This window comes from Myotis yumanensis, unplaced genomic scaffold (genome assembly GCF_028538775.1).
Source record: "Myotis yumanensis isolate MYYU_CA2020_CCGP unplaced genomic scaffold, mMyoYum1.0.hap1 SCAF_19, whole genome shotgun sequence".
In the NCBI taxonomy this organism is placed as follows: Eukaryota; Metazoa; Chordata; class Mammalia; order Chiroptera; family Vespertilionidae; genus Myotis; species Myotis yumanensis.
Genome location: NW_027223770.1, coordinates 14304450 through 14325707, shown reverse-complemented (window position 1 = coordinate 14325707; position 21258 = coordinate 14304450). Strand labels below are relative to the sequence as shown.

The 21258-nt window shown below is 37.5% G+C and overlaps 1 protein-coding gene across 2 annotated transcripts in view; it reads right to left on the bottom strand.

Annotated features, from left to right (window-relative positions):
* The window catches only part of CCDC15 (coiled-coil domain containing 15), a 71591-nt gene that overhangs the window by 11034 nt on the left and 39299 nt on the right, over positions 1-21258 (bottom strand). Inside the window, exons 5-13 of one of the 2 annotated variants that reach the window (XM_070399720.1) lie at positions 21026-21139; positions 17773-17895; positions 16635-17540; positions 15393-15512; positions 14172-14273; positions 13243-13365; positions 10408-10527; positions 4630-4722; positions 3407-3510 (exon numbers count right to left, since the gene is read on the bottom strand). In XM_070399720.1, coding sequence (XP_070255821.1) covers positions 3407-3510; positions 4630-4722; positions 10408-10527; positions 13243-13365; positions 14172-14273; positions 15393-15512; positions 16635-17540; positions 17773-17895; positions 21026-21139 — 1805 coding nt within the window. The remainder of the gene's footprint in view (positions 1-3406; positions 3511-4629; positions 4723-10407; positions 10528-13242; positions 13366-14171; positions 14274-15392; positions 15513-16634; positions 17541-17772; positions 17896-21025; positions 21140-21258) is intronic. The other variant, XM_070399721.1, reaches the window with a different exon arrangement.

Here is a 21258-nt window from a genome sequence, read left to right as displayed (position 1 = left end):
CTACCCTGCAGGATTGTGTACCAATTAGAGACAATTATGTAAAGTGCTTGACACACAGCAAGAACTTTACTGTAACGGGACTTTGTTTAAAATTTAATTTCATCTCTCATCTTCTAAGTGTATTACTTCAATGATCTCCTAATACATAGTTTCAGTCATCTTATCTGTTCCCCACTATGCCTCTATATGGCTCCTGTTTTCAAGATAAAATCCAAATTCCTTGTCATGAGATACAAAGCTCTTTACGATCTTGTCTGTCCTTATTCCTTAAGGCTTACCTCTTGCCATTATATTAGCCCCAATCCCATCAATGTCAGAAGTGTCACATTCTCTCAAGAGTCAATGCTTTTACAAAGCTACGCCTTTTGCCTAGAATTCCCATGTATGCTTTTCCCCAATCCAATTACCATTTTCTCTCACACTACGGCTTCTAATTCTCCAAAACTCAGCTCAGGAAGTCTTTCCTGTCCTGCTATACCATACCCCCAATTTGGGGTTCAAAATACAGTCTCTGGGCTCTCCATAGTCTTGTAATTTTTTTCTTCTAATGATATTACAAACAATAGTTTATTTTACTTGAGGTTTTTATAAGAGAAATTAATCTGTAATTTCTTTTTTATAAATGTCCTTGTTAGGTTGGTATTAAGGTTATAATGACCTCTGTAATTATTTGGGAAGCATTCCCTGTTTTCTATTCTCTGGGATAATTTATGTAAAACTGGGTATAACTTTTTCCCTTAAATATTTGGCAACTAACATTTATTGAGCACATAGTATGTGCCAGGTTCGTATTAAGCACATTTACATGTTACCTCATTTAATGCTTATAGCAACATTATGAGGCATATACCATCATCATCCCTGTTTTATAGAGAAGAAACTAAGGCTCACAGAGGTAACATTCCCAAAGTCACTCAGCTGGTAGGCAGCAGAGCAGGGACTTGAATACATCTCTCTCCATGTTCTTGACCACATGCTACATTATCTTGTAATACGTAATATATAGTATTGTCATTACCTGTTCATTTATCTGCCTCCCAATTAGTCAGTAAGATCCCTGAAGAGTGGGATCATGTCTTTCATTTTTTGTACCCCCTAAGTCTAGCTTCATGTCTACTAATTAACAGATGCTCAATAAATATCTGCTAAATAAATTAATGAAAACAATCATTTGATTCTTATTGCAACTGGATAAGTAAAGCAGTGTTCATCGGTTCCTGTTTAGAAAGCTAATATATGTTTACTTTAGAATGCTGTTAAAGAAATCTTACCTTTCACAACAGCATGGATGGACCTAGAGGTTATAATGCTAAGTGAAATAAGCCAGTCAGAGAAAGACAAATAACCATATAATTTCACTTAAATGTGGAATCTAATGAACAAAATAAATCAACAAACAAAAGTAGAAACAGACTAGCCCAGCTGAGGTGGTTCAGTTGGTTTAGCAGCATCCCATGCACCAAGAGGTGACCGGTTTGATTCCCCGTGAGAGCATGTGCCCAGGTTGTGGGCTCCATCCCAGTAGGGGGCATGCAGAAGGCAGACAGCTGATATTGATGTGTTTCATTGATGCTTCTATCTTTCTCCCTTTCCCTTCCACTCTCAATAAAAACATATGTGCGTATTTTTTTAAAGAAACAGACTCATAGATACAGAGAACAGACTGACAGCTCTCAGGGGGGTAGTTGGGTGGAAAAGGTGAAGGACCAGCAAACAAACAAACAAAAACACCTTATAAACAGTATAGGGATTACCAGAGGGAAAGGGGGTGGGAGGAGGTAGACTGTAAAGAGAGGGATAAATGGGGATGAAGGAGACTAGACTATGGGTGGTGAGAACACAATATACAGATGATGTATTATAGAATTGTACACTTGAAACCTATTTAATTAACCAATGTAACCCCAATAAATTCAATTTTAAAAAAGCTCAATGAAAAGATGGGCTAAAGACCTGAATAGGGACCTCACCAGAGAAGATATACAGATGACAAATAAGTACAGTTGATCCTTAAACAACATGGGTTGGAAATGCGTGGGTTCATTTATACTTGAATATTTTCCAATAAATCTAAAGTTGGCCCTTTGGATCCCCCAGGTTTGCATGTGTGGACTCAACCACTGCAGATGGAAACAGTATTTCCAATCTAGAGTTAGGAATCCGTGAATGCCAATGCCAATGCCATACCATAAATAAGGGACTTGAGCATCCACAGATTTTGGAATCCATAGGGGGGTCCTAGAACCAATCTCCCATAGATATGAGTGTAGTTAAGCTTTTGGGGAGTCAAAGCAATATGCAGATATCCAACTGTGTGGGGGTGTTGGTGCCCATAACCCCAACATAGTTCCAGGGTCAACTGTATATGAAAAGATGTTCCACATCATATGTCATTACGGAATTGCAAATTAAAACAATGAGATACTATTAGATACTTAGAATGGCCCAAAGCCAAAACACTGAAAACACCAAATGCTGGCAAGGATGTGAAACAACAAGAATTCTCATTCACTGCTGGTGGAATGCAAAATGGTTTCGCTACTTTGAAAGAAAGCTTGGCAATTTCTATCCAAAGTAAACAAACTCTTACCATACAATCCAGCAAACGCATTCCTTGGTATTTACCCAAAGGAGTTAAAAATTTATGCCCACATAAAACCTGTATATGAATATTTATAGAAACTTTATTCATAATTGCCAAAGCTTGGAAGAAACCAAGATGTCCTTCAGTAGGTGAATGGATAAATAAACTGTGGTACATTCAGACACTATAATATTACTCAGCACTAAAAAGAAATGAGCTACCAAGCCATGAAAAGGCATTGGAAGAACCTTAAAGCATATTACTAAGTGAAAGGAGTCAACTGAACAGGCTTTTTGGCTACATCCTGCACGATTACAACTCTGTGGCAGTAAACAATGGAGACAGTGAAAAGGTCAGTGGTTGCCAGGGATTGGGGGAGGGAGAGATGAATAAACAGCTGTAGGACGGGATTTTTAGAATAGTGAAACTATTCTGTGTGATGCTGTAATGATGGATACATGTCATTATACATTTGTCAAAACTGTAAGAATCTACTACACCAAGAGTGAATCCGAATGTAAAATATGGATTATAATGCGTCTACATAGGTTTATCAGTCGTAACAAATGTACCACTGTGGTACAGGATGTTAACAATAGAAGAAGCAGGGGGTAAGTGGGAACTCTTTGTACTTTCTGCTTAAGTATCACTATTTAAAAACATAGCCCTTAATCATCTATTAATACTTCCATCCAGATCAAAAATAGTTGTTCCCACTATGGCTCAGAAGGCAAAACCACTACCTGATTATTTCTAAAACTTAGCTTCTAAAATCACCTTAACTAGTAATTTAAGGATCACAATGAGGATCAAAAAACTCACTTTTCAATTCTCTTCCTGCATTCTTTTTGCCTTTGTTGTTCTTTTACTTTTTCTCTTTCAATATCCATGAAAAGTCGCCTATATCTCAGGTACCGCTTTTGACGCTAAAGGAAAGAAGTTAAAATTGTTAAGATTCTGCTCTCAGAGGACTTTCCAAGGAAGGAAATGATCTTTGTGCCTTAGACAAGAAAACGATATGATATGGAAGCCACATGGAACTAAGTCCTTAATTTCCTTCTATTTACGGTGGCTCAGGATATCACATATAGCAAGACCTTTATATCTTCAAGCACATGGCCATTATATGTTACAGACAAATTGGAGAAAGAAGCACTAATTTAGTTTGCCCTTGGTACAGTCCCTTGTTAATGGCACTTGAGGAAATGACTATACTTGGTAGGATAAAATATATACTATATTTATTATAACCAAGTAGTAAGTACCATAGAAGCCAGGCCACAGAAAGAATGTGAGATGTATTTTATAACAGTAGTCACTAACTTTTCAAAATTAAAACCACACTCTAAGCCTAGCCTAACGTGGTGGGGAGCAGAGAAGGACTGAGGAATATAAGAGCATCATACTTTTCAATGGAACAGGTATAACAAAAGCAAGTGCTACTACGATGTGTGATACATTCGTATCTCTGGGTTTATATATTCTCTTTTAAGGACATAGCTACTCAAATAGCAATAGTATACACACAGACATGTTTGTAACCTTTTAGTAAAAACATTAAAAGTCTAATAGCAGTTCTCAATATTGAAGATATAGCACAATCATCAGTGACACTTTTTAAAAAATACAGATGCCCCAAACCTACCTTTTCAGATACCAAAAAAATATATATATCTGAAAAAAGCTCCACATCTGATACTGGTGCATGGACAGTGTTAAAAACTGTTAGTTTACACTAACTTTGGATTGAAAGGGGAGGAAAAAAGGAAGCCATAAATGAAAACTCTTCCTTTAAATAAGTTATTGTGGCAAATATCACTAATTGAAGAAATTCAGTAGGATAATATCTCTGATTTCACATCAAGGTACCCTAAATCCTAGGAGCTTAGAAGTTTAACATATTATAATAACTCAAGTAATTTCTTAGCCTTTATGAAATTTTTAGTATTAGCTCTTAATTATTAGGGCACAACAAATTATTTCTAATTTCACATATATTGTTACAGTAGAAACACTGGTGTCCAAAAGCATTTATCATTACATACCTCTTTTTTGTCTTCTTCTTGATTTACTCCAAACTGAAGTCCTAGTGGAGTTTGGAATTCAGTGTTCCATCCTGATTGATATTTATCATAAACCTGTTCAAAAGTCCAGTCACACAAAGTGACAAAACTGCTAAAAGTTAGCCCCTTGCACACTTTTGGTATTTCCATCTATTGATTCTTTTCTCCTGCAACCTTGAGCTCAACTGAATAAAAAACCAAATACATATACATATAATATATATAAAAGAATAAAATTTTAAAAAGAATGAAAGGAAGCAGTTTCAGACTGAATTAACCAAATAAAAACAATAAACCAAAGAAAAAGATTCAGACCCTAGCTGGTTTGGCTCGGCAGACAGAGCGTTGGCCCATGGACTGAAGGGTCCTGGGTTCAATTCTAGTCAAGGGCACGTATCTGGGTTGCAGGCTCGATCCCCAGCCCTGGTTGGGGTGCTTGTGGGAGGCAACCAATCGATGTTTCTCTCTCTCTGTTTCTCCTCCTCCCTTCCACTGTCTCTAAAAATCAATGGAGAAATATCCTCGGGTGAGGATTAACAAAAAACCAAAAACAAAGAAAAAGATTCAAGTCAAAAACATGGATGAACTAATAACAAATCAAAATGCCCAGAATGAAAGTTCTTCTGATATAGTCACTTAATATCATTCTATCATGAGTGTGCTTGGGATTGAATCCAAGATATAAAACCAGCTCCCTTAATGTCTCAAATATATAAGCATTTTCAATTATACAACTCTCTTAAGAATAAGAGACTGAAAATATCTTAACAAAACAACTGACAAAGAGGGAGAAGACTGGAGCTAATTTCTCCCACATTATCAGGAAGTCTTATAACATAACTTGGTCTACTTACTTGGACATCATGAGTCAAATTATGATCTCTAACTTTTAGAAATAAAAGCTTAAAATTACTTTAATCTTTTTAGTTTAAAGATTATTTCTCTTTCAGGAAAGTTGCAGGATACAAGATCATTATACAAAAATCAATTGTATTTCTATATACTTGCAATGAACTATCTGAAAACAAAATTAAGGAGGAAAATTTATTTATAATACCATCAAGAAATACTGAGAAATAAATTTTTAACAAAGAAAGTGTAAATTTTATACTCAGAAACTTACAAAACATTGCTGAAAGAAATTAAGATCTAAATGAATGGGAGGACACCTCATATTCATGGCTCGGAGGACTTAATGTTGTTGAGATAGCAGTATTCCCCAAACTGATTTAATGCAATCACCATCAAAATGTTAGTTAGATTATTTGTAGAAATTAACAAAATGATTCTTTAATTCATACGAAAATGCAAGGGACCCAAAATAGTTGAGATGATCCTGGAATAGAAGACAAAGTTGGAGGACTCACTCTTCCCAATTTCAAAACTTACTACAAAAGTAGAGTAATCAAAGATCGTGTGGCACCAGGATAAGGATAAATTATATAGATCAACAAAATAGAAATGACTTTTCAGAAATAAACCCTTATATTCACACTCAAATGATTTTTGACAAGAGTGCCAAGAGAATTCAATGGGTAAGAATAATCTTTTCAACAAATAGTGCTAGGATAACGGGATAGCCACATGATAAAGAATAAAGTTAGACCCCTATTCTAACACTACATACAAAAATTAACTCAAAGTGAATCATAGACCTAAATGTAAAAGACATAAAATTCTTATGGGAACACCAAAATCAAATGCCACAAAAGAAAAAATAAACTAGTCTTCATCAAAATTAAGACTTTTGTGGCTGCAAAGGAAACCATCCAGAAAGTAAAAAGACAACCCACAGAATGGGAAAAAAACATTTGTAAATCATATAACTAAAAAGGAACCTGTATGTAGAATATATTAAGAACTCACATAACTCAATAATCGAAAGACAAAAAACTCAATTACAAACTGGGCAGAGAATCTAATAGTTTTCCAAAGAAGATATACACATGGCCAATAAGCACATGAAAAGATGCTCATCACTAACCATCAGGAAAATATAACAATGAGATACTACATCACACCTATTAAGATAGCTATAATTTAAAAACGCAGGTAATAGCAAGTGCTGGTGAGAATGCAGAGAACTGGAACCCTCATATACCGCTGGTGGGAATAAACAATAGTACAGCCACTTTGGAAACCAGTATGACAGTTCCTCAAAAAGTTAAGCATAAAGTGACATTATGTCCTAGAAATTTCACTCCTATGTATATACCCAAGATAAATGAAAACATATCTCAACAAAAAACTTGTACACAAATGTTCACAGCAGCATTATTCATAATAGCCAGGTAATGGAAACAATCCAAATTCCATCAACTGATAAATGGATAAATAAAATGTGCTAAATGCATAAAATGTAATATTATCCAATCGTCAGGAATGAAGTAATGCTACATGCTACAAGATTGATAAACTTTTGAAAACATGATGTTCAGTGAAATAAACCAGTCATAAAGGGTCATATTTTGCATGATTCCATTTATATGAAATGTCCAAAAAAGGCAAATCTATAGAGGCAGAAAGTAGACTAGTAGTTGTCTAAGGCTGGGGGTAGAGGTGAGGGAAAAAGGCTATAATGGGTATAAGACTTTTCAGAGTGATGAAATGTTCTGAAATTGTTTGTGGCCATGCTTGTACCACCTTTTAAATATGCTATAAACACAAAATTGTACAGTTTAAATAGGTGAATTGTAGAGTATGTAAATTACAGTCAATCCTCCTATTCACATATTCCTTATTTATGAATTCACCTATTTGCTGAAACTTATTTGAAATTCCAAAATCAATACTCACGGTGTTTTTGTGGTCATTTGCAGACATGCACAGAGCTATGAAAAATTTGAGTCACCAGATGTGCACATTACCAGCTGAGGCTGAACAAGTTTGATACTGTAAACAAGTATCCTTTTCAAGGTATAATTAGTGCCAAGTTTTTTGCTTTTTTGTTGGTGATTTTGCTGTTTAAAATGGCCCCCAAGCACAGTGCTACAGTAGTAGCTAGTATTCCTAAGCATAAAAAGGCTATGATGTGTTTTATGGAGAATATACATATATCAGATAAGCTTCATTCAGGCATAGGCCACAGTGCTATTAGCCCCGAGTTCAATGTCAATGAATCAACAATATACTATATTAAATAAGGGGTCTTTAAACAACAATTCATATACAACAAGGTAATGTATTGATCAGCTAACAGAAATGTGATCAGATGCTCCCAGGAACCTAACCTATATCTTCCCTAGGAGCAATGGTTCAGAATTCACTAATTTGGTGTCTGAGGCAACTATATAGAACATAGCTACCGTGAATGACAAGACTAGACTGTATATCTTAATAAGGCTATGATTTTTAAAGTGATTCATTTGTTTGTTATAGGAAAATGAGAAATAGCAAAAGGCTTATGATGGTTCTCTCTGGAATTTTTGTGGATTTTTTTCTTTCTGTTTGGATTTACTTTTGCTACAATAAAAATGAAATTATTTTCTGCTTTCAAAAAAGAAAGAAAAACTAGGCTTCCAGCACTGGTAAAGGAGTAAGCCCACGACAGATTTCTCTCTCTCTCTCTCTCTCTCTCTCTCTCTCTCTCTCTCTCTCTCTCTCATTGATTGTAAGAAAAATTGTCGTCAGTGGGATCTGGGGAGTGTAGAGGGTGGGTATCCTGAAGGGGAGCGAGCTAGAAAAGTGGATCCTTTAATTCCGTGTATGAACTGGCACACATCCCAGAGTCACACTGAGCTGTGTGTGTACAGGGCTGGACCTAGAGGAGGACAACGAAGGCTTTGAGAACTGAACACTGAAGTCACTGTTCATAGAAGGCGAGAAACTATTGAGAGTCTGAACCCAGCCAGGTGATGCCTGCTGCAAACAAAAAGGATGCAACATTCTTTAGAGGATTTTGACAGAAACCAAAGTCTTATATAACATTCAAAATTGGACACGGACGTAAAGGTAGCAGGAGAATCCAGAATATGGGTCCAAAGAGAGACAACTCTTCCTCTGAGATAGTAAGAATAGGCAGAATAGCGAAAAGTAAATGGCTGAGGCAGTTTTGTGTGATGGCTTCAATTTTCTTTATGAAAGCCAGAGAGTACGGGGAACAGCAAGAACTTTAAGAAGTGTTTAAGGATTAGAATTATCAGTGTGGGCTATCGGAGGGGCAGGCAAGAAAAATGCTAAGCAGTACTGGGGACCCAGCTGGGACTGTAAATGCTAGTATGAATGTGGTTCAAATCTACATGAATAAAGTGTTTTCTTCCATGAGGCTCGATTATTTGGGAATCTAAAATGAAAAAGGACTGATCAGGGCTGAGGATTTTCAGGGCTGGATGGCAGAAGGACAAGAGGAGGCTGTGACTACAAAGCCACACCCTCCATTGAACAGTCAGGGTTGGGTACCCCTCTTCTGTGCTTAGATAATGCCCTAATGCCTTCTCTACAACTAGCCACGTTGCTTCATAAGCATCTGCTTATGTCTCAGTCTCTCCTGTTTAGAAATTGAGTGCTGTGTCTTCTTCAGCATGCTATCTTTGATATTTAGAACCTAAATAATGGCTAGCACCTAACAGGTGCTCAATAAATGTTTGACTGACTGACTTATTCATTCAAAACATATTTAGCAAGAGACTACCAGGTACCAGTATTGTGCTAACGGCTGCCCATACGGAAGCTTACAGCCCAGTGGAAAAGATGTAAATAAGTAAATAATAACAAAGTCTTTTTTGTACTGAGAAGGAAACAGAAAGCAGGGATTTAAAATAAAAACCAAAGAAGAGGCGAGACCTATTTTTGATAATTTGCTCAAGGTAGTCTTTTCTACGGAGGTGAAATTTTAGCTGAAACCTGAAGGATAAGAAAGGACCAGCTTTGTGAAGAAAAAAAAAAAGACTATGCAGGGAGAGGGGGGAAAATATGCAAAAGACCTGAGGTAGGAAAGAGCCCAGCATAGTTCAGCATATATAAATGATGATGCAGAATAAAACATGACAGCAAACCCTTAGGCCAACCTTATAGACCCAAACTAAAAATCCCAAAAGAGTGGCAGTCTAGTTCGGAAAACCTCAGCCCAAATCTTACTTTCTGCCTTTGTGCCTCCTTTTCTTTTTGCTCTCCTAAAAGAGCCAAGAGGAAATTTCTCTTTATCTCTTTCATATATTGTAACAATGCTGGTTACCTGAGGCTGTTTTTAAAATAACAAGATAAAACCACAAGATAGAAATTATCCAGACAGTGGTAAAATTCTAATAGACTTCAGTTAAGCCATGGAAAAATCTTACTAGGGCCAGGGTATTTTAATATTTTCTTGAAAAACCATTGATCTTCACTCAAAACACCAAAACTTTAACAATATAACAAAACCCTAACAAGCTCCAGCCCAAACTCTGAATAGTTTATCTCTTGGTGACCCTGCCATATGCTCTAGCAGCTTATGAGGGAGATCTAGTCCTGGCCATTGGCTGGAAGATCCCCCTGACCCCTCCCCCTCAGAAACCACTCATTTCTTCTCCTCTCACACCATAAAAGAGAATAGCCACCAGAAATACACCTTTCACAAAGAACATACATATAACATGTAGTTTTCCCAATAGGCAACAAGTGCTCCTGAGTATACTGTAGGTTTCAGTGAGAGCCCTAGAGTAATCTTAGGTCAGGATAGGTTTTACACTCTATGATATAAAACAAGAATCTGCTTTGTGCTCAGCCTTACCACCCGCAGTGCAGTAAGTGCCTGTACTCCTGTTTACAGTCTACTGCTCCTACCTGCCTTCTGCTGGAAGCCTCTCTCCGGTGCTTGGCTGGAAGATACTGATGGCCATCCAGAAGCAAATCGCGCCACCTTTCAGCTGTCCCGACAGATGGCTGCTGCCTGGAGTATAAACTCTAAAAAGATACAAAAGCACCCACCAAATGTATGAGCAGTGGCAGAATGGTAGTGAAAATACTACAGGCTGCAATGATAGCCCTGAGATCATCTAAACAGGTCAGAAGAATATGATATAGTAAGGTATAAAAGTAGACATACTTCTGGCTACTATTTGGACCTTAACAGTGTCCACAAAGCAATCAAAAGTTTCTTCAACTATAAAACAAGGGTAATAATAAAATCTATCTCCCAGAGTTATTGTGAGAATTAAATGAGACAATGGACATAAGGTTCTAGATCAATTTTAGCTTAAGAATGTAAACTGTCAGTCATAATATTAATATTATTAATATTATTAAGAGACAACACTATCACCATCATCATCACTGTTGTTAGTAGCATAGCCCAGATCCAACTCTAATTTACTTTCTGCTGCTTACTTTTTACTCTGCTCTGCCTGCTCTCTGGCAGAGCCTGAATCCTGGATTTAATGTACGACATATTCATGGCACTCCAGAAATAACTCCCTTCTCCATATCTCAGCTGTCATATTACGTGAGGCCTGCTCATAGTTCCTGTGCTAAAAGATCTCATAAACACTGAATATTTTCCAAGCAGGAGCATCATGCCAGGGCAACAGTGAATGCTTCAGTGAAGAGGCCTGAAGTCGTTTCAATAGGTCAGAATGGTGTGATACATCACAAAACAAGAAGATATTATATCTTTGTCCATTATTACTGACCTTAAAACTAAACCCCTGGAGCAGTTACCACACTGCCCTGTCAATCTTGAGACAAAACCGAAGCAATTTACTCTCTGCTACTTACTCCTTATTAGAGCATTCTCTACTCATTCTCTGGAGAGCCTAGGTCTTGAATTCTGGGTGAAACAAGCCAATGGCACTCCAGAAGCAATTCCTGTTTCAAACTCTCATTTCTCAAAAAAAAAAGGGGGGGGAGTTGTTGCTTGGTATAGTAGTTTTAAAGAAATAACAAAATACAAAACTAATTGTATAAGCAAAAATGATGGGTTAGTGACAATAATGTAGACTTCAGTGACAATCCCAGAATAATGACACTAGGGTAGGATAATTTAACAGGGGTGTGTGTGTGTGTGTGTTTAATATAAAATTTCCAGACACACATCAAAATAGGGAAAAAACAGAGTATAATGAATCCCAAGATACCCTTCACCCAGCTTCAATAATTGGCAACGTTTTATTTTTTCATCTATCTCTTCTCCCACTTTTTTTCTGGAGTATTTTAAAGCAAAACCCAGATTGTTCTGGCACTTTTTCTTTCTGCAATAGCATAGTTAAAAGAAGATAAAGCAACAAGGCAATCTATATAATAAAAGCTTAAGTGACCATTACAGTGGAACGAACAGAAAGACGAGTTGCTATGATGCGCACTGACCACCAGGGGGCAGACCCTCAATGCAGGAGCTGCCCTTGGTGGTCAGTTGCTCCCACAGGGGGAGCGTCACTCAGCCAGAAGCCGGGCTCACACCTGGCAAGCGCAGTGGTGGTGGTGGGAGCCGCTCCCGCCTCCATGGCAGTGCTAAGGAGCAGTGAGCTGAACAGTAAGGAACAGCGAGTAGGTGGGCAGTAAGGAGCAAGGGGTCCCGGATTGCTAGAGGGATGTCCTCCTGCCAGTTTAGGCCCACTCCCAACGAGAAGTGGGCCTAAGCTGGCAGGTGGAAATCACCCAAAAGGTCCTGGACTGCGTGAGGGTGCAGGCCTGGCTGAGGGACACCTCCCCCTCAGTGCACAAATTTCGTGCACTGGGACTCTAGTATTTTTATAATGTTGCTAGCATTTTCTCAAGGAAAATCCAGGAGACAAGTTGGTGTCATTTTCACAAGTACTCCTACTTGGTGTCCCCAATAATTCATGCACAAACACTAGTAAAGTTCAGGAAGTTCTGAGGCAGCAAATAGCTTGTTGTAGCCATCATAACTGGTCTGCAAACTGGATGCCTGGGTTTGGTATCCTGCATTTGTTGATCAAAAGTAGACTCCCTTCAGCATTTATAAAATAACTAGAGGCCCGATGCAAAAAATTCGTGCAAGAGTAGGCCTTCTTTTCCCCGGCTGCCGGCACCGGCTTCCCTCTGGCACCCAGGCTTCTCTCCAGCCGCCAGCAGGCACCCGGGACCCAGGCTTCCCTTGTAGCCCTGGCTTTGTCTGGAAGGTCATCCAGTCTAATTAGCATACTATGATTTTATTATTATAGATGTATAAGGCCAAATAAATAGGCTAAAGGACTTGAGTTTAAAAAAACAATTTACTGTTAACCAATTATATAAATCCTGTCTCTCAGTTAACTCAAATCACAAGCAGGGGTCCACAAACTATGGCCCGCGGCCCACATGCGGCCCACCGAAAACATTTATCCGGCCCACCGGGTGTTTTTGCCGCTGCTGTGTGCATAGGAATTTTCATAGTATTTTTCAAACTATAGTCCGGCCCTCCAATGGTCTGAGGGACAGTGAACTGGCCCCCTGTTTAAAAAGTTTGAGGACCCCTGGACAAAGGTATGCTTTCTCATCTGCAGTCTTTAGAAGGGGCTCATTTTGAAATAACTGAAAAGATGATATTGTTAGCCTAACTCTAGAAGCCTCCAATCTATGTATCCTACATATAAGCTACCTTGATAAGCTCCAGCCCAAATCTTAATTTGTCTCTGTTACTCCTTTGAAAAGTGACATCCTCCCCACAGTCTTCTGTTCTACCTGATCTCCAGGGGAGGCTTGGTCCTGGACTTGAGGGTTAACATAATGATGATACTCCGGAGGAAATTCATCTCTCACTCTCACTTCTCTCAGAAAAGATGACGGCTGCTCGAAAAACATGTTCTAAAGAAAAAACAAAAACAGAAAAGAAATTGTCTAACCAGGGTAACATGCTAATCATAATGTTGTAGGCTGCAATGAGAACTCCAGGGAAATGCTATCAGGTGAAGATATTCTGATACATTTTGATCTGAACAAGAAGTGACACTTTTAGCTCAACTCCGTAGGCCTTAATTTTTAATCCCAAGCCATATACAGAATAGTCTCACAAACTCCTCAAATTTTAAGTAATTTAGGATCTACTACTTCTTCTTACTTTATTCATGTCAGGGCAATTACCACAAGGTAATTCCACTAGCTTCAGCAAAAGCTGTAATGTAATCTTAGTAAATTAAAACAGTCTGATTCTATTCCTAGAATATGAACATGGTGCCCTAGTCGGTATTGCTCAGTGGGTAGAGCATCAGCCTGTGGACTGAAAGGTACTGGGTTCGATTCCGGTCAAGGGCACATACCTGGTCACAGGTTCGATCCCCAGCCCTGGTAGAGCACGAGCAGGAAGCCACCAATAGATGTGGCTCTCTCACATAATGTTTCTCTGTCTGTCTCTCCCCCTCCCTTCCACTCTCTCTAAAAATCAATGAAAAAATATCCTCAGGTGAGGAATAACAACAAAAGTTGAATATGAACATGATTTATCAGCCTTCTGAATCACAGAACTGATTTGACTGATACAGTTCATTAGACCAGGGGCCTTTGCACCAGGCTCCACACTTCACATTGCCAGTTGTTGAGAATGTCTAAAATCCAGCACTTTATTTCCCATTTATCTCTCTCTTATTCCGATCTACCTGATCTCTGATGCATACCTGGTCCTGGACTTTAGGAGTAGGAGACTGATAACCTGCCAGAGAAAAGCCATCTCTCCCTTTCTCATTTATAACAGAATATGGCTCCTTGAAGTGGACTTTCTAAAAAAAGAAAATACAAACTGTAAATTGTCTAGTAGGAGTAATATGATAGAAATAACATTCTGGGCTTTATTGTAAACTTTATGGTAATTTTATAAACTCAAGAAACTATGGAATAAAACAGAAAACCATACTTTTTGTCCGTTCTAGCTGAGAACAATTTTTGCAAGCTCCAAACTAAACCCTGAACAACTCAGTTCCTGCTGGTCTCTCTCCCTTTTGTGTCCTACCATGTCCCTGATGGAGGCCTGATTTTGATGGACATCCAAAGAAAATACCTCTCTCCCTCTCCTACCTCTGGAAATTGATGCTGGCTGCTTTAACTTGCTTTCTAAAACAGAACAAACACAAAATAGCAATTGTTCAGTTAGAAAGACATGTTAACCAATAGTACTTTAGGCTATAGTGAGAATTCTGGAGTTCTCTGAGGTCAGAGAATAACTGGACATCTTATGGAATAAAAAAAACACTATACTCTATTCCACATTAGCCCAGCCACACTCCTAAGTAATTCCTGTCAATCTCTTCTTCCTTTTGGTCTAACTGATCTCTAGTAGAGGGCTGGCCTTGGAACCTGGTAAAAGATACTTTTGGATACTTGTAGGCCACACATTCACCCAACTTGAGCTGTCAAAGCAGATTCTGGCTGCCAGAAATAGTTCCTCTAATAAAGATTTTTTTTTTAAAGTAAATTGTCCAGCCCTAGCTGGTTTGGGTCAGTGGATAGAGCATCAGTCTGTGGACTGAAGGGTCCCAGGTTCAATTTCGGTCAAAGGCACATACTTGGTCACAAGTTCGATCCCCGGTCCTAGTGAGGGCACATGCAAGAGGCAACCAATTGATGTGGCTCTCTCACATAATGTTTCTCTGTCAGTCTCTCCCCCTCCCTCCCACTCTCTCTAAAAATCAATGAAAAAATATCCTCAAGTGAGGATTAACAACAAAAAGAAGAATCTAAACATGGTTTATCAGCCTTCTGAATCACAGAACTGATTTGACTGATACAGTTCATTAGACCAGGGACCTTTGCACCTGACTACACTTCACATTACCAGTTGTTGAGAATGTCTAAAACCCAGCACATTATTTCCCATTTATCTCTTTCTTATTCTGCTTTACCTGATCTCTGATGCACACCTGGTCCTGGACTTTAGGAGTTGGAGACTGATAACCTGCCAGAGAAAAGCCATCTCTCCCTTTCTCATTTATAACAGAATATGGCTCCTTGAAGCGGACTTTCTAAAAGAAAATAAATACAAACTGTAAATTGTCTAGTAGGAATAATATGATAGCAATAACATTCTGAGCTTTATTGTGAACTTTATGGTAATTTTTAAATTCAGGATACATTGGAATAAAACAGAAAACCATACTTTTTGTCCGTTCTAGCTGAGAACAATTTTTGCAAGCTCCAAACTAAACCCTGAACAACTCAGTTCCTGCTGGTCTCTCTCCCTTTTGTGTCCTACCATGTCCCTGATGGAGGCCTGATTTTGATGGACATCCAAAGAAAATACCTCTCTCCCTCTCCTACCTCTGGAAATTGATGCTGGCTGCTTTAACTTGCTTTCTAAAACAGAACAAACACAAAATAGCAATTGTTCAGTTAGAAAGACATGTTAACCAATAGTACTTTAGGCTATAGTAAGAATTCTGGAGTTCTCTGAGGTCAGAGAATAACTGGACATCTTATGGAATAAAAAAAACACTATACTCTATTCCACATTAGCCCAGCCACACCCCTAAATAATTCCTGTCAATCTCTTACTTCTTCCTTTTGGTCTAACTGATCTCTAGTAGAGGGCTGGCCTTGTAATCTGGTATAAGATGCTACTGGACACTTGTGGGCCACTCCTTCGCCTGTCTTTAGCTGTCAAAGCAGATTATGGCTGCCAGAAATAGTCTCCCTAATAAAGATTTTATTTAAAGTAATTGCCCAGCCCTAGCTGGTTTGGGTCAGTGGTAGAGCATCAGCCTGCGGTCTGAAGGGTCCCGGATTTGATTCCAGTCAAGGGCACATGTCTGGGTTGTGGGCTTCTGTGGGGGGCATGCAGGAGGTCGTCAACCGATGATTCTTTCTCATCATGGATGTTTCTATCTCTCTCTCTCCCGCTCCCTTCCTCTCTGAAATCAATTATATATATGTATATATTTAAAGGTACATCGTTCAGACAGGGTAACATGCTGCTGATATTACTTTAAGACTTAATGAGAACTCCAGAGCTTTTAGAAATCAACCAGGATATTATCTTTTCCAACTATGAATCTCCAAATTAGTTGCAATCTAGTCCCTGCAAATCCCACTCCAAACCTTAAGTAGCTTATTTCTTCTTGCTTTATCTCCTTCCCACTCCATTTTACCTGATATCTGGGTAGAAAATCCTGGTCCTGACATTTGTATAGAGTATTCTGTTCATTGGAGAAAACATGCTGATCTTTGGTGAGAACACATTGCTCTCTGGGTAGAAAATGCTGGTGTTGAAATTTGAATACGCTATTCTGGTTGTTAGCAAGAATATGCTGGTCTTTGCGTATAAAATGTTGGTTTGGACATTTGGGTATAAAATCCTGGTCCTGATATTTGGGTTGAATATCCTGGTCTTTGGGGAAAACATGCTGATCTTTACGTAGAATATGTTGGTCTGGACATTTGGGTATAAAATCCTGGTCCTGATATTTGGGTTGAATATCCTGGTCTTTGGGGAAAACATGCTGATCTTTACGTAGAATATGTTGGTCTGGACATTTGGGTATAAAATCCTGGTCCTGATATTTGGGTTGAATATCCTGGTCTTTGAGGAAAACATGCTGGTCTTTGCGTAGAATATGTTGGTCCTGACATTTGAGTAAAATATTCTGGTCATTGGGTAGAATGTTCTGGTCTTTGGGTAGAAAAGCCTGATTTGGGGATAAAAAATCATGGACTTCCAACATATTTCCATCTTCTAGTTCAATACTCTGGGCTTCCAGCATCAGACTCTGAGGTTCTATCTTAACAACCTGGACTTTAAGTTCAATGGCCTGGGCTTTGGGTTCAACAACTTGGCCTTCCATAGGCTGGCCTGCCAGCTCAACAGCCTGGGAATGTGGCTCAATATTCTGGGCTTCCAGCTTAACACTCTGCACTCCTGTTAGATCACCCTGGGTCTCCAGCAGATCACCTTGGGTTTCTGAAAGATAATCTTGGGTTTCTGGCAGAATATCCTGTAACTCATTTAGCTGTTCCTCTTCTATTACAGCATATAATGGAGTTTTAAATTGTATTTTCTAAAAGTGAACATAAACATCAAATATAGGTTTTCCAGAGACTCTTAAAATAATCTTAAAAGGATATGGTAGTCAAACAAATTATTAGAATAAAATGTGAAATTATAGACTTTGCTCCACGTAACCATTTAGATTTACTATAATCCCAAACCAGTACAACAGTACTGGCATCCCTAGTCTAAGTCATTTTAGTTTAATTTCAATTATACTAACTCCTTTCACTCTGCTTTACCTGAACTCTGCTGAAAGTTTTGTTCTTCTCTTCAGAAAAGAAACCCTGTTGGTTCTTCCAAAACAATTTTTCTTTCCCTTTCTTGTCTATCGTAATCGATGAAGATTCCTCAGAGTCAGGTTCCTAAAGAACACACAAACAAAAATGAAAATATTATGTCTATATAAAAATTCTAAAAATCCAAATGTATCTATTACAGGTGGAAACAATGTGACTGCAATAACATCCTAGGCTTTACCACACTACTAATACAATTTTAGTAGGTTAGTATAGTCAAATATTACAAAAACAGGACATCACAAAATAAGTGCAAAAATGTACACTCAAAACTATAAAATATTGTTGAAATGAATTAAAGAAGATCTAAATAAATAGATCTCATCTTCATGGATCGCCAAAGACAATATTGTAAAGACAGCAATAAACTCTTACACTTAATAGTACAGTCAACTAATTTTCAAGAAATGTCAAGACAATTAAATAGAGAAAGAATAATTTTTCAACAAATGGTGTTGGGACAAGTAGATATCCATATGCAAAAGAATTAAGTTAGAACACTTCTTCACACCACATATAGAGATTAACTCACAATGGATCATAGACCTAAATGTAATAGCTAAGACTATAAAATTATTAGAAGAGCATATAAGAGGAAAATTCAGGACCTCAGATTAAGCAATAGCTTATTAGATACCACACCAAAAGCACAAGCAACAACAACAGCAAAAAAACTAGATCAATTGGACACACCAAAATTAAAAATTCTGTGCTGCAAATGATAGCATTAAGAAAGTGAAATGACAACAACTCACAGAACGGGAGAAAATACTTGCAAATCATGTATCTGATTTGTACTGAGAATATATAAAGAACTCTTACAACTTAATAATAGGACAAATAACCCAATTAAAAAATGGTATCACACTGGCATTTTCTCCACAAGAAATACATAAGTGGGCAATAAGCACATAAAAAGATGCCAGTAACAATTTCAGAAAGCTTATGATTTTTGTCTTGGTGACCTGACAGCAGGCGAGCAAGTATATCTTCTGCTTAAAGCTCCAGGTCTGGAACAACAATAACAACCAGACAGATTCTAATGTCAGTAAAAAAAAAAATCTAACAAGGAAATGAAACCAGAATTCAAATAGACTATAGATGGTTCTCCTTTCTGACTGGAAGGTTTCCACTTCAGATAACTGAGAAGGTAGAAAACTTCAGATCTGAGGGAAGGATTACATATTTGAAATAAGTGATAAGAAAAACTTCACGAATTTCTTAATCACTCTCAATTATATGGAGATTTGTTTCTGATGTTACACCTGAAAAATATACATGAATTCTTTGAATTCAAGCAGCAGCCTGAATTAAACATCATCGTCATCACCATCATAATAATGTATTGCACTTAAATGGCATCTTTGACGTATACAACTGGCTTATCCAAGGATGTTATCTCAGGCTTAATCCTCCTTCCTTCTACTGGATAATTATTTCAGTCAGACCTGTGAACAGTACTCTTTGTGGGAAAAAACAATTGAGCAGTTTGAACATGTTCCACACAATATAAAATAACAATCTCTAGCATCAAATAACCCTTTTTCTCTGGTTTATTAGAATGTGTCCAATCGCCTCTTTCTAACAGTACCCTGGAATCAGTCCAAATCTAGGGTAGGTATGAAAAGTGTCAAGATACCAAGCCAGCCGAAACCGGTTTGGCTCAGTGGATAGAGCATCGGCCTGTGGACTGAAAGGTCCCGGGTTCGATTCCGGTCAAGGGCATGTGCGTTGGTTGCGGGCACATCCCCAGTGGGAGGTGTGCAGGAGGCAGCTGATAATATGTTTCTCTCTCATCGATGTTTCTGACTCTCTATCTCTCTCCCTTCCTCTCTGTAAAAAATCAATAAAATATATTTAAAAAAAAAAAAAGATACCAAGCCACTGAGAAGAATTTAGGTACAAAAGAAACTCTACGTTGAGTCTCAATATGGCAATGCTCTTTAGGAAAAGGTAACCAGTATGAATGCAACTAGATGGAATGCCATATATGGATACACACCGCTGCCCACTTGTATTTTGAAATTTAATTATAAATTTCTTAACACTGGGGAGGGAGACAGTATAGTTTAGTATTCTACCAACTGCAAACATATAAGTGACAAGTGTTTTTGACTGTTGAGATACTTAAGAAAAAAATACAAAAATAAAATATATATGTACAATGTAGGAAAATATAAAAGAATACTAATTGGGAAGCAAAGCTGAGGAAGAACTAAATAAAACAGAGTCTATGGTAGCAAAAATAAATAAATAAATAAATAAGCCTAATGGTCCATTTTTCTAGATGCTGCCTACCAAAACTTGAAATTAATCCCAAAATTATGTAAACAAAGGAAAGTAAAGGAGTTTAGCATCCAAATATGTGAACACTGAAATAAGTAGGCACCAAAACAGTGTTATTTTACAAGTATAGCCTTAAATATCCTTTTCAGTCTAGCTCCGCATTTGGGTTCCAATTATTCACTCTTATGTTATCTGTTGAATCAAAACAATTTCTTTCTTTTTTAAAAATAACAGTATTTTTTCCTAATTATAAAGCAAAATATATACATTATAGAAAAAATTTTAAGAAATTTTCTTTTAAGAAAGGAAACCAAGAGAAGAAAATAAAAATCACCTATAATACAACTACTCAGAAATAATCAGTATTAACTTCTTGATCCACTTCTTTCTAGGCTTTTGTCTATGTACACAGTATTCTCTCCCCATCTCTTTATTTTACTTTATTTTTTTTTCATAGCACTTACTGTTAGAAATTATATTCTACATAGAATATAATAGATATCTCTTTATTATATGCCTCCCCACAGCACAGAAGCTCCTTGAGGCATCTTTGTTCATCTTTTCACCTGCTTCTAACACAATGTCTTGGCATTTGTAGATGTCCCATAAATATTTGTTGAATGAATTTTTAAAATTGAGATTATATTGTATATAATTTTGTATCCTACTTTTTTCACTAAACTTTACCTTACAGACACTTTCCCTTGTCTTCAGATGTTCTTTGAAATCATGATAGTTTTTAGAATGGTTGTATATAGATGTATCATAATTTTTTAACCATTCCCTGCTATTGGATATTTAAGGTTATTTCCAATTATTTTACAGTTGTAAGTAATGTTGAAATTAGATATAAATAAATCTTTATCTATATTTTTATCTCTATTAAAAAACTTATTAGAAATTAATTTACCTGTTGGGTGGGACAGCTTTTCCTTGTATCTTCTGGAAACACTGCTGCATATTTTTGACTCATAGTTTTAAAGGATGCCAGCTGGTGACGTGCCTGTTTCATGGTTTTCCTAAGCTGTCAGGGGAAAGGGAAAAAAAGCAAACAAATGTCTTAATACCAAATTCACTAAAGTGTTCCAACAAGAACACAGGCCCCTATTATTAAGAAATGAGAGACCTAAGACAAGAGGATTA